The sequence below is a fragment of the Otolemur garnettii genome, unplaced genomic scaffold (assembly GCF_000181295.1).
Source record: "Otolemur garnettii isolate 467f Iridium unplaced genomic scaffold, OtoGar3 scaffold00019, whole genome shotgun sequence".
Classification (NCBI taxonomy): domain Eukaryota; kingdom Metazoa; phylum Chordata; class Mammalia; order Primates; family Galagidae; genus Otolemur; species Otolemur garnettii.
Window position 1 is genome coordinate 15543831 of NW_003852414.1, and position 13918 is coordinate 15557748.

Consider the following 13918-nt stretch of genomic DNA (forward strand, 5'->3'; position numbering starts at 1 on the left):
GAAAAAAGTCACTGGGAGCCAGATCAGGTGAGTAGGAAGGGTGGTCCAACATTACTTGTTTACTGGCTAATCTTCACTCACAGTGTTGGGTGAGGTCCTGCACTGTTGTGATGTAGAAGCCCATTTTTGCACACACCTTTCTGATGCCAAGATTTTCAGTTTTTCTATCAATATTTACTTGGTATACTATGCCTTTCACGGTCAGCTGACAATTTTTATACACAATTCAACTAATGTTTTCATCAATTCCGCACATGGTGGTAAGTTCACAAACTTAATTGCCAGATCTCAGAGGCTTAACAGGAACCATATAGGCTCGTTTGGTTTTACGTTTTTCTTATGTTCAGGAACATAATCTGTAAATCCTCACAGCTCCTGGCTCCATTGGTAGGGTGGGGGAAGACTAGGGGAAGCCTTGAAATCTCAACTGGGGAGTTTTAAACTAACCCTGTAGGACACGGACTCATAAGACAGGCAACATAAAAGGTTCTGAGGAGTCTCTGAAGCACCTGAAATGACATGTGAAACTTTGGGCAGAAGCCCTTAGAAGGTGATTATGATCTCACGGTGTCTGTGAAGCCTCAGACCAAGCAGGTGAGGGGACTCAGCTCAGAAGAGGCTACCTGGTGCCAGTATTTCCCAGACTAGAGGAACCTGAGGATTAAGGGCAGGGTAGGCACTTATTAATTACAGGGTTCCAGTCCTATCCCAGATAAACAAAATTAAGACTCTCCAGGCAGATGACCTGGGAATCTCTATTTTACCAAGTATCCCTCTGATGTATTATACTTCAGCATCTTTCAGGTCCATGCCAGGTTAAACATTTTACGACTTCAGGATTTTTTATGGGCCTATTTCTATTGCTAAAGACCTAAAGTGCTCTTTATTTCTTGAAGGTTGACAGAAAAATGGTACATCAGGGGGTGGCTTCTAATGCTGCTAAAGCTAAAGCTCTGAAGTTCCTTGCATGTAATTCTCCAGAAAATTCGAACTGAACTATTTTGAAAATCATAACATACATTATAATTCATTGCTTCAGTCTCTAGCAGTAAATTAAGACATAAAAGCAACAGCAAACCCAGGTATAGTATGTCAGAAATTATCTCTAATAGGTTCAAAACATGTCCATCCTTCAATTTCTACAGCTATGCCAATTGGTGTTCCTTTGATTAACAAAACCTAGAATATTCTACATTTTAGGTAAACCAAAAGTCTAAAAATCAGTATTTTCTAGATATCACGGGAAAACAATGAATCAGAAACTCACTGCCTTAATACAAGTTCTTTCTCAACCTATCTGAAGCTAGACAATCTTCAGTTAAATGTTTTAGATTTTTCAAGATTCAATCTCAGCAGCACCACCTACTGATAATTTAAATTCAGTCCTCTAAGTAAATCCTCAGCAGTACATGCATATCAAACAATTCACTAGAAAACACCTAGAACACGTTTAGTTTTTCATAATACGGACGACGATATAATTTCTAGAAGGGAAATGTAGTATTTATGTTGAGGTGAGTCAAACTGCATTCAATTACCACATGTCTCTGGCACACTGGCTCCTACCTCAATGAATCCCCATGACTGTACCCCAGCAAGGTTCAGCCAGTGAGGACTGGCAGGCGGTCTGGGGACAGCAGAAGCAGCTTGTCCCCCTTTCCCACCTGCTGTGCCGGTCACAGCTCTGTCAGTCTGTCTCCTCCGCAGGCACAGCTCTCTGGGGAACAGGCACGCCTCTCAGTCTGGGTGTGGTGACAGCTGACGGTGCCTCAGCATCCCCTCGCTTGTTCCCTTCAGGAAGCAGTTCTTTGATGAAAGTCTGTCCAGTTAAAGCTCCTGGATGTGATTCTGCCTCCTCCAAATCTTAGAATAAATATCTAGAAACAAAAGGGTTCTGAATAGCATTTGATCAATAAGCCATGAATAGATAAAAAGAATACTTAGAAATATCACTTTCAAAAGACATTAAACATAGTCATTTAGATCAGCCTATTCAATTTTTATGTTTACCACTTGGTCAAAAATGGGAACTAGTGCTTTAAATCTCAAAATATTTACTTTTGCCAAAATTACAAAAACCAGTCAGCTCCTTTAGCTGTCAATATCTCCATCTTCTTTTATGTTTGAAAAAAATTTCCCTCAACATTCTGAATTGTAACATACATAAATCACACATTGAGTAAAATGAACACTTACTTGATTTTAATTTTCCCTACTCAAATCATAAATAAAACCATGTTTCAATAAATATCCTTCAGGAAATGAAAATGTGGGGGCATTTTCTGCCCATCATATAAAGTCAGCCATAGTTAAATATCTACAAGTCCTGGCTGAAAGTTAAAATGAAATAAAAAGGGTTAGGGCTAGGGAACTTGCTCCCACCATGCTGAAGACCCAATTATTCTTTCTTAAATACATGAAAGACATATAGAATTGCAGAAATACTCTAGTCCTTAGTTTAATGGAATAAGTGAAAGCACATAATTTAACTTGTAGCCCTAATGTAATTCTATTTCAGCTACTAGGTCACTCCACATCAAATGGATACTTAACCTGAAGAAAGTCTATTGGACTACATGTCCCCTCATCATGTAAATTAATACACGGCACTGTACAAATGAAATGAGACTGGCCTCATGTTTTGATATTGAAGCACTTTGCTAAGAACTATTACTTATCCAAATTGTTTTTTTTTAAGCAAGAAAAAGGTATTAGGGACATAAATACACCTATTTACTGTAACAATTATTTTTGTAAAACCCAACCACAACTACATTCCCTCTTGAGACCACTCTTTAAAAAATTAGCAAGAGACCAAAAAAAGGATTCTAAAACACATCTGTTTACAAATGAAAACTATAATACAATCAGTGATAAATAATAGAAACTTCTGTCTTTTCCAGTCTATGAAAAAAACTATTTAGTTAACTTAGTATTTGAAATAACCCTAATAACTTCATTAGATTCCATTAAATAATACAAACTAGTTTATGAAAGCTTCTTTTAAATGCCAGCAGGGTATTTAATCTTTTCAAGTGCATGCAGGAAAATTAAAAATATACTTTATTCTTGGAATTATTTTATAAAACTATGTAACATAACGGATACATAAAATTGACAACACAAGAAAAAAGTTAATTTAAATAAATTAACCTTTCTTGAATTTAATGGTTACTTTAATATTTATTAACATTAATAACTTTTAACTAAGCAGTATACAATGGCATTTTTCTAGGCCAAATATTTGTGATGCAAATAGTTGTTGTTGATTTTGTACCTTATTTGGAATACTAGAAAAAGACAATCTGGGCCAGTACCAAAAATGAAGTTTTCTTACTTAATAAACAAAACACCTAAACAATGGCAAGTGTGGTATATTACCTTCTTCACTATATTCAGGTCACGAAGACCAAGAGTACTACTTTGCTTACAAGAACATTAAGAACAGTAAAATTTCATGTAGTCTAGAAACAAATGGGTTTCTACATATCACCCTTAATTTGAAGCACTTAATTTCATGTAGTCTAGAAACAAATGGGGTGCTATGTATCACCCTTAATTTGAAGCACTGTGCAAATATAGTATATGCCCCAGACCCGTAACTATTTTTTTTTTCTTCAAATCAGCACCAATGAAAATGAAGGTACTATTAACAAAGCACTTCTTCCCAAAGTGCAGATGATCCTAGAGGGGTCACTCCAACAGAAGCAAAAGGCTCACCAGTTTATTAACAGAAATAATGTGCTCCAGATCAATTTAAGAAAAGTAAATTATGTCTATGTGCTAGAAATCATGTCCACAAGTTTCAGTACCTAGTGTCCAGTCTACCTTCTTTCCTCTTTTAGGATGCTAGAGGGTGGGTAACTTCAATGTCATAGGTAAGTTATACAGGCTGAACAGAAGGGATACTAAGGTAGACAGAGATAGAAGACATGGAACAGAAAATTTCTGCAAACTACAAAGGATCATGTAGTTAGACTAGCCCTACAATTTATTAGTGAGTACTAGATGGTCCACAGAGAATCACGGAACTGCACAAGATCACATACCTACCAAGATAATTCTTTTGACAAAAGATACCTCTGAGTTAAAATCTAGTCCTCTGAATTCCTAGGGATATGAACAGAAATTTCCACTTAATAGCAGAATAGACCAGTAAATTCCTACAACTTTAGTTCTTATTCTTATCTTCAACCCTAAATACCATCACCACCATCCAGTACTTAGTTTAAAAGAAATTCATGTTGTCACAAACTATGATACATATATAAAGCAAATTAATGAAATCATTTTATCATATGCCATTTTATAGACATGAACTTGATATAAATAGTAAGTGAATTTAAGTATATTTTTGATTACAACTGCATTTTTAGCAACTCCAATAGACTGTTATCATTGCATTTTTAGATTACAGAATTACTTACATCGAACCCTTCCAAGCTGTTTTGGAGAAACAAATTCCAAAATAGTAAACAGATATATTTCCTTCTGTGTTTTTTTTTTAGGAAAAAAACCATATCACATGAATGTTTTACATACATTTTCCTGTTTGACATCTTATCTGGCCAACAGACAATACTGCATGTAATTAATTTAACAAAAAACATTCTTAATTGTTTATAGACCAGATATCTTTTAAAAAGTAACAAGGTATGTTAACAGTACTACAGTTAAGAAAACTCAAATACCCTGCCACAGAACAATGAAATTATACACATTTATTCCACTTTTTAAAAAACCCATTAACTAACTGAAAATGCCTTAGGTCCTAAACTAGCTATTTAATAACTTGATAGTATACATTACTATAACTTGTTTGTTTCTAAGATGACCGTAGTTAAATATTCCATTCACCCTGCTTCCAATAATGGAAAGTTTCCTTTCCAACTTAAGAAAAAGAAGTCAGGATCAGCACTTTTAAAAAGAAAGGACTTCTCCCCTTCGGTGATTTCAATATCTAAACAGAGGTATGACTATAAGATAATGAGTAGTCCTTTAAACCATACATAGCCCTATAATTGCTGATGATTATTAAAAGCTACCCAAACTGAATCAGATAGGTGAACAAACTGAGAAAAGCTCATTTTAGTTTGAATGGGGAAGTGTAGGGGGGTGCCATTTGCTTCAGTTATTCTAAACACGATTTAAAATGAACACAAAACTACTGAATTACAGTAGCATCAAGGCCTGAGGACACAGTCTATTATATAGAGTAACTACACTCTAAGGTTAACAATACTCATTCATGTGCTTCCAATATAATACTGAAACATTTAGTTTCAACACTTCTAACCACAAGTCATATGGTTCTGACTCTAATTCTTTTAGGAACAAGTAATGACAGAGAGTCACCATCTTTTGACCCTTGATAAAAAGTATCAAATTAATGTCATAAACAAACAAAGAGATAAATCCAGAATGTGGTACATTCCATAAGACAACTGGCATTGATCTTTAAGGAGTCCATGTCATAGAGGAAGAGACCATTAACCCAGGCTCATAGAGAATAAATTGAAAAAAAATGTGGTATATATTTGTGGAATAGCGTTGGATTTCAAAAAATATATACATCTATAAAAGACAGTTTAGGGAACATTCAAGAACAATATATTGCAGAATTTTTGTTACTTTACTTAGATGTGATGATAATGGTTTAGATTATAGAGAAAACTGTCCTGATCCTTACAAGGTATACAAAGGAGTACTTAGGAGTATAGTTTACAATGTCTGTAATCTGTATGTTTATACAAGAGTGCCTGTGTGTACACATATGGACACTCCTATATACATAACACACGTGTATATATAAACATTCACCAGGAGGTAAGATAAAGCAAACGTGGCAAATTGTTAATGACTCACAAATCTAGATGAATAGTATCTGGGTGTTCAATGTATTGCTCTTTCAATCTTTCTGTAGGTCTGAAACTTCTCAACACAAAAGTCACTGGTAAAAGTGCTACTTATAGTACCAGATACTTCAAGGGGCCAATTTAGTATTATAATTCCTACTTCCCTCAGCTGTTAAATCTTAACCTCTGATCCAGGGGTGTGTAACCTTTTTTCTCTTCTGCTATACACTGGAAGAACATGACCATACATTAATTACACAAACACTAACAAAAGCTGATGAGTGAAAGATCTGTGCATACTTTTTGTGATATCCGACACTAGAGATAAGCAAAACAGACCACAAATAATCTGCACAAGGCCCAGGCCATGTTAGATACCCCTTCAGTCTAGTCTAAACCGAGTGGTCTTCAAATTGGGTGCAAACATCCTAGGGCACAGGCAAAACAAACCACTGAGATATAGACAGAAAATATTAAAATTTCTATTAATACCTTTTTCTCTATTCCTTCTACGATATCTATTTTTGGTGTGATTCAAAATATAAGACATGCATTAGCACAGAAGTTGTACAATTTGTAAACATACATACATATTTTAAGGCAACATATCAAAAAAATTTGTTACTCATCAGGCTATCTGATCAAAAACAACGGATACTTTTATAAAATGTATAGAACTATTTCTTTTTAAGACTCTGATCACCAAAAGCTCTTTAAAATCAATTTCTTTTGCTTTTATCCAGGGATTTACTGACTTTTAATAATTTACTATCAGAAATGTCATGAGACTAAAAGAAGCAGGGAACTAACAACAGTGGCAGTGGGGAGTGTCAGCAGAAGCTAAGGAGTTGGAAAATCAGCACAGTAAAGTGTAACCACAAGTTAGCACCAATCAAATACTAAATTCTGTTCATCAGGGTAATCTAGGATTTTAAATATTGAGACTACAATGTCATAAGGAAAAAATATTTTTGAAACTAAGAACACTTCACAAATATAGACCATAAAGTATAGAAATTTCAAAGAAGTACATTCTAAACAAAAATAAACAAAACTGAGACAGCTTCTCTTGAAAACCAGATAGGCAAGTCATTATAAATAACACAGAAAACAATTTAAGTACTTGACAAAAACGCTTAACTGAATTGTGATTCTAAAACAAAAGATAACTGAATATATACGGCCTTTAAGAAAATATTTAGGTATGTTTCTTCCATTTATTTTATCTAAGCGGTATAAACAATCATCCTAAAGAACAAAAACCAAAAGGAAAAAACCCTGGAAAGTGATACAAGAGTGAAAAATTTACACTGTTTTGTTATTGTTTCAAAAGTGATATAACAGGAAGCAAGCTATGAGCACTAGTACAATAGTAAGTAAACCAAGGAAATAGATGAGAAAAAGACAGTGATCTTAATGTATACTAAACAAATGAAAATTTGAGCAATTATACCAATAAACCTCATTTTGGAAAATAATTTCTGTAACATTTTTAGTTGCATCGCTTATCATATAGGGCACAAATTTGTCCCAAATAAACCTGAAGCTTAGAACGAAAGACATTTGTAAGCTGAATTATCCATACATATGTCATATATGAAAGCTGTATCTACTAGAAAAGAATGATGGTGCTGGTCTGTTAAGCATTTTAAAGAGAAAAACAAAGAGGTACAGAAACAAAGGTCTAGAGGTATTTACTATGAATAAGTGATTCTCCAGGCACATAAAAAGGCCCCCATGGAGCAGGAGAGACAGGTAATGTGAAGGGGAAGGGCAGAGTCAGAGAAGACTGCAGAAAGCACATTAAACATATGTAGCTCCTCCAGGGTTCGGGCACCGTCATCTTACCACATCCAGCTGGCCAAGGCGCCTGCCAGCTACTTAAGCTAGATCATAACTGAATTGAATTTCTTCCATTTGGATGACTCTGTTTTACGGAACATACCTCGAAACTTTATAAAAGAAATAAACTGAGAAATCAAATTTGCTTCATAGAAGTTTACATTGTAGCTAGTTCATTTTATAAGTAATTCTACTCCTTCAAAATAAGGACAGCTTTTGACAAAAAAATTTTTTGAAAGTGCAAAACACACAGGTATCAGAACAAAATCGTCTGTGAGCCCGTCTCTTCCTCCTTCCACCCTTGTCATGTTAGTTTGACAGAAAGCCAGTGCTTCATTTTCATTGGAATTTCTCCACCTGGTATTTCATACTTAAATAAGTGAAAGGCATAAACTAAAATAACATCAGTTTGAAGTATAGATCATGTAAATGTTTATAAGCTTAGTAATCTAATAGGTAAGGAAAACAGCATATGCATTATTAAGATAGTTTTTTTTTTTCAATTAATCATTGACTTATTTTATAGGGCAAAAAGCATATGTCATTGGCTTTACAGCATGAAAGACATCAAAATTAAAAAGGGGAAATGATACATTTGTCATTGGCAAATAGGAGTTTATCAAAAGACAAAAAAAATCGTGTAACTTGGGGAAAAGTGTATCAGTTAAATGATATTAAAATTAAAGTGAAAGATTATAATCTTATCAAAAGTAATTAAAAATATTTTTTAAATTATTAAAAATATTTAAAATGTGAGATTTGAATTCCTATTTTAAAGTTACAACTTCAAGGCAGCACACTCTGGAAGGCACACCACCAGAGTAAAACACTGAAATTGGAAATGGTGCTTTATAAATCTGAGCCTGTGACATTAGTCACCATTAAGATTATTTGCCGAAAATGGAATCATTTGTCAAAAAGAAAACAAACAAGCTACTTGATTACAATAGTCTTAGAAAATATTAATCAATTTTTCTTTTGTAGTTTGTTACCTATTAAATCAAGTCATTAAATAGAGGGCTCAACTCAATCTTTCAATTCTTTAAATGAAAGTGTTAAAATAATGGGGTAGCAAATCAGGGAAATCATAAACATTTCAAAGATTAAAACATCAGTGGAAAACATTCTTCATAAGAATCCAAAAAAATGCATTCAATCAAAATACTCCTGAGTACAAAACCAAAATAATTCCATCAGAACTTTAAAAGTCAGGAAAGAACAGCCCGAAAATCCAGTTTGAAAGGTAATAATAAATACATCAACTGTTAAGTAAAGGCAGGAATATAGATTACTTTGAAACAGCTACTTACATCCACTTTAATGAAGAATTAAAGGATACAATGTGTTAAAGACGTATGTATAAGACTAGTAATGGGGTAAGACAGATGAATCAAATTTTGTTTATATCCTAACAAATTATAAGAGACTTTGAAAATGTAGTGTATTCATGTTTTCTTTCCAGTTTAAAAATTTCTATCCATTGCCTCTATCTTTGGTGTCACTGCCACCAATAAATACAGTATACAGCTTAGAAACCTAATTACTACCTTCACCTAAAAAAATGTAAATCCACATCGTTTCTTTAAAAATAAGATATAAAGAATGTGATCCTACCTAATTTTGTCTCATGGTCCCACAATATTCTGAAATATCATGCCAAAATGTGAAAGTTCAAAAGGGAACATTATCATTTGCTACACTTGCACCAAAAATTTTTAGCTACTGTACGCTGGTGTGATGACAGCTAGTAGTATGCAGAGGCTACAGAAAGACATTTTATATATAATATATATATATGTATATGTTTAGCTCACAATTAGTAAAAGAAAAGTTCAGTTTAATGTGAAACTGAAACACAGACAACAGAGTGCCTTCCGGGAGACAAGGCTCCAACTTTGTTTTCTTGCAGTTTAAAAGGATAGTGCAATTATCTTAAATTTACACAAAATATTAAGAAACATGGTAGTTGTTCATGATTAAAATAAAATAGCAATGTAAATTAATTTAACACAGTGTTAAATATATTCACATGATCACCACTGTGATTCAATGGCCACTACTGAAGTCACATATCAATATATGTACATTAACATTCGCCACAACAGTTTGTGTAAGGTTGACTTTTTGCAGACCAGGTAATTTTATGAGACAAATAATCTCTGTATCATTTCTTTCATATTATGAAAGGAATTAAACGTTGTAAGTAGTTTCATTCCTTGTGGGCGGAGGGCAAGGAGAGGGGAGAACCTCTAAAAAGTCAATGTAAATTAAACAGAGTTCTACCTTCTTGAATATTTGAACCTGTTGACCAAGATAGATTCCTATAAGCTGAGCGTAAACAAATCATAAGGTATTAATGAATCTCGTAACATTGTCAGCGGCACTCGTAGATACTGCACAGGGAAGCCCAGGTCCTATAGCAGAGCCTTCTGAGAATATGGCTGCTGTGGCTGCGGTGGCTGCTGACCACCTCCTGGCTGAGGCAGGGCTGCTGATGTTAAACTATAGTTTGGCACCTGGGTCACAGCAGTTCCTGCATTCTGGTACAGAGTGACATCAGCAGTTGCGGCCGCTGGCGGGGGACTGTATACTGAAGCCTGGCTGGGATATGTGTTTCCTTGCACAGAACTGACCATTGTGCTGTGGAGAGAGAATACCCAGTGAGATAAATATTGAACGATAGAGCCATTTACACATAAACAGGAAAGCTATTTAATAACATTCATGCATATACATTCAATTCATTTAGTAAGTTTTTCTTAAATATCTATATTTGTCAAACATCGTTATTTTAGGCACTGTGATACCACTAAAAAAAGAGAAAAATAAGTCTTGCAGCTTACAATATGGTAGGAGAAAAAGGGTAATAAATATATAATGTGTGAAGTAGTGATGGTGGCTATGAAAAACTACAGCATTGGAGGGAGGACCCAGAGTCCCTGGTCCCGAGGGGGGGCCTCTCAGATAAGGCAACATTTAAGAAAAGATCTGAAAAAAAAGTGAAGGAGTGAACCAGATTAATTACTGAGGAAAAGCATATTTCAGGCAGAGAAGCTGTTGAGAAGAGAAAACGCCAGGCGTGTTCAAGGAACAGCAAGAAGGCCATGAGGCCTGCAGCAGGGTGAGCAGGGCTGGCAGGTAAGATAAGTGGGAGAATTAGAGGTGGGTAGGAGAGAGAATGCATGGTGCCCTGATGACCACGATTAGGACTCTGGCTCATACTGTGAGTGAGCAGGAAAGAAAGTGGTTGGTTTTGAGCGGAAGCAACACCCTCACTGTAGGATAAGGAGAGGAGCAAGGACAGACTGGAGGCTGTTACAGTCACTCTGGGGAGAGCTGACAGGCACCAGAGCCACGCTGGTAATGCTGGAGATGAAAGAAAAGGGTCAGACTCTGGACATGTTTTGAAGATAGTGCCTTCAAAATTTGAAAACAGAGTAGTCCAGAATGCCTGAGGTTTGGAACTAAGCAACTGTTAGGAATACCTGGTAGAGTGGCCATTTGCTGAAAAAGAGTTGACTACGGTAGACGGGGGGAGAAGGGGGATGAGGAAGATCAAAGTATGTTCTTGGACATGTCAAGAGAGATATACAAGAAAAGATATTGTACAGGACATCAGCTATTAAGTGTGTCATCCAGAAGAAAGAAAGAGAAACAGACACTGGGAGTTATCAGCACGTATGGGGCTTTCACAGTCATGGAGCTAAAGGAGACCCCTGGGGAGTGACTGCAAGCAAAGAAAGGGGCAGTCCACATACTGAGCCCTAGACCTTGAAATCAGGAGGATAAAGAGGCATTGGGCAAAGGAGACAGGGAAGCTGAGAGTAGCCACGGCCAAGTGAAGAAAGCATTTCAAGAAAGAGGAGGGAATAATGAACTATTTGTCAAATTTAGTAGGAGGAGAACTGAGTCAACCATGGGATCTGCCAACACGGAAATCATCAGGTCCTTGACACTGATAACCAGGGGAGATGAAAGCCTAGTAACCTCTGATTTCCCTCCACATACAAAAGCATTTACTTTCCACCACATATATCAACTTTCTGTACCTATACCATTCACGAACTCTGCTTTCCCTCTTGCTACAGCTGACCAGCTGTCAATGCTTGCATCTTAGGCCCCTCTACTGGGCACTGCTCTTATAACAAGAAAAAATAATCCTCCAAAGAGTTGTCCTTATTCACTGTCTCTACTGCCCATCTTCTATCTCTAACCTGACAGATGAGAGTTGGCTGTGTGTAGGACACTAAGTTAGCCATGCAAAGAACTACTAAGATGCTTAAACTGGAAAACTTCCCCTACATTTGTACTAATGTAAAACAAGCTATATAATGGGCAACTGCCCAAATTTTCACTACTTATTTCTAAACATTCTTTCAATTACAAATTGTTTATAAACCCATTGCTGATAAATTTAATACCCTTGTTTAAATTAATTTGTTATTGCTAGATAAGTTAATTCTTCTAGGAGATACTAATTTAATGTACATTCCACCAACTAATGTGACAGCTTAACTGTGGCATCACCCTTTATTCTCTAAGTGCTGAGAGATGTAAAGCTGTATTGCAAGAGTCAAATTCTGCACTATTATTTATACCAGAGTGGGCCACAATGCTGCAGTGATATAATATACAGACTGTGTGCTAAGCTCCAGACCAGAATGCCTGGTTTTGAATATTAGCTAAGTGGGACCTTGTGCCTCTCCCCATGCCTCAGTTTCCCCATGTATAAAGTGGAGATAATAGTGCAGGTTTTTATGAGAAATTTAATGAGTCCATATGTATAGTGTGCAGCACAGTACACAGCACATACTTAACCATGTAAATATTGCTACTGTAATCACTCCCCATTCATACCATTCTACTGTCCACAGGGTGGCGTGGGGCACAATCCTGCAGTTCACTCACTACTTCCTCTTATCTCTGTTCTACACTATTTCACAAACACACCACCTGATGTGCAATTATTTGGTATTTCCTAAAAAACCCTTTCCCATTAGCATTACTGTATCTTAGTCAGGCTCTCATTATATTTGGCCTAATACATGGTCTCCTGGTTTCTAATCTTGCCCCTAGGAAGCCGTCTACCCTATTGTCATTTAAAGCCTTTCATGGGCTTTCTTGTTATCCTTAACCTGATATCTAGGGCCACTCATTCAGGTCACTGTCAACTTCTCTGAGTGTATTTCCCACCCCCACATCACATCTGTCAATCCTTTAGAAACAGCACACTGTTGGTAATGCCCGACACATCCCGTATCTGTCACACCTGATACCTGTGTTCATTCACTGTGTACCGTTATCATTCCACACTACCACACCTTTGTCAGGATGGAACATCCTCCTTTCGTTTCTGTCTCTTGGCTAAGGACAACACAGCTTGAGTGTATTTTCTTGAAAATGACCTCAAGCCCTGAGGATCCTCAAGCACAAGCTGTGTACCCTTGGAAATTGTGTTGTAATAAATTACACATTTCTTATGGGTTTGCCCCTACTACCTTGAAGCTAAGTAACTCTAAACCATGCTTGTAAGTGACAAGTCTAGCACAGGGGAGACACTAAATGTTCAATGAACATCTGAGTGACAGAGGCAAACTGAAATAATACACAAACTGAAATCATACACATAAGTTTTGGGGACCTTATAATGCTGTCAGTTGTTTTTATGATTGCCTTATAATATTACCATCACCAAGTGTGTAGCATCAGAAAACTGCATCAGTGCCACCTTCGCCAATTAAGATTGTCCAAGGACAGAAGCCTGAAAAAGGGTTAAGTCTAAACACCAAAATTATATAAAAAGAATAAGTAACAGCCTTGTAGCTAGGAAGTAAGGAGCACTCAAAAACATGCCTATCAAAACCAACAACAATAAAAATCCTCACTGACCTTGGTTTGCAACTAGAAAAAGCTTGAGTCAATTATGCAGTATCCTAGCAAGGAGGCTTCTAACCCTCACCCCTTCCAACTTTAGTATCCTAAATTTACTGTCAGCGATTTCCTCTTATTTCCTTGTTTCCCCATTTAAATGCATACACACTTGTTTTCATCTATTTGTAAATATATATTACCTCTTATAGATTTATACAGATTTTTAACTGGCCTCAAAGCTTTTGTAAAAGCCTTTGTGAAGCCTTTGTAAGAAATATAAAAATATACCAAACTGCCCTAATACAGCACTTGAAACTGTCATCAGTAATACCTACACATTTTATTTATCA

At 36.0% G+C, this 13918-nt stretch overlaps 1 protein-coding gene across 1 annotated transcript in view; it reads right to left on the minus strand.

The window, feature by feature from the left end:
* Window positions 1–8985: 8985 nt before the first annotated feature.
* The window catches only part of STAM (signal transducing adaptor molecule), a 55210-nt gene continuing 50277 nt past the window's right edge, over window positions 8986–13918 (minus strand). Inside the window, exon 14 of the mRNA XM_003786781.2 lies at window positions 8986–10337. Within this exon, the coding sequence (XP_003786829.1) occupies window positions 10112–10337 (226 nt within the window). The 3' untranslated portion in view covers window positions 8986–10111. The remainder of the gene's footprint in view (window positions 10338–13918) is intronic.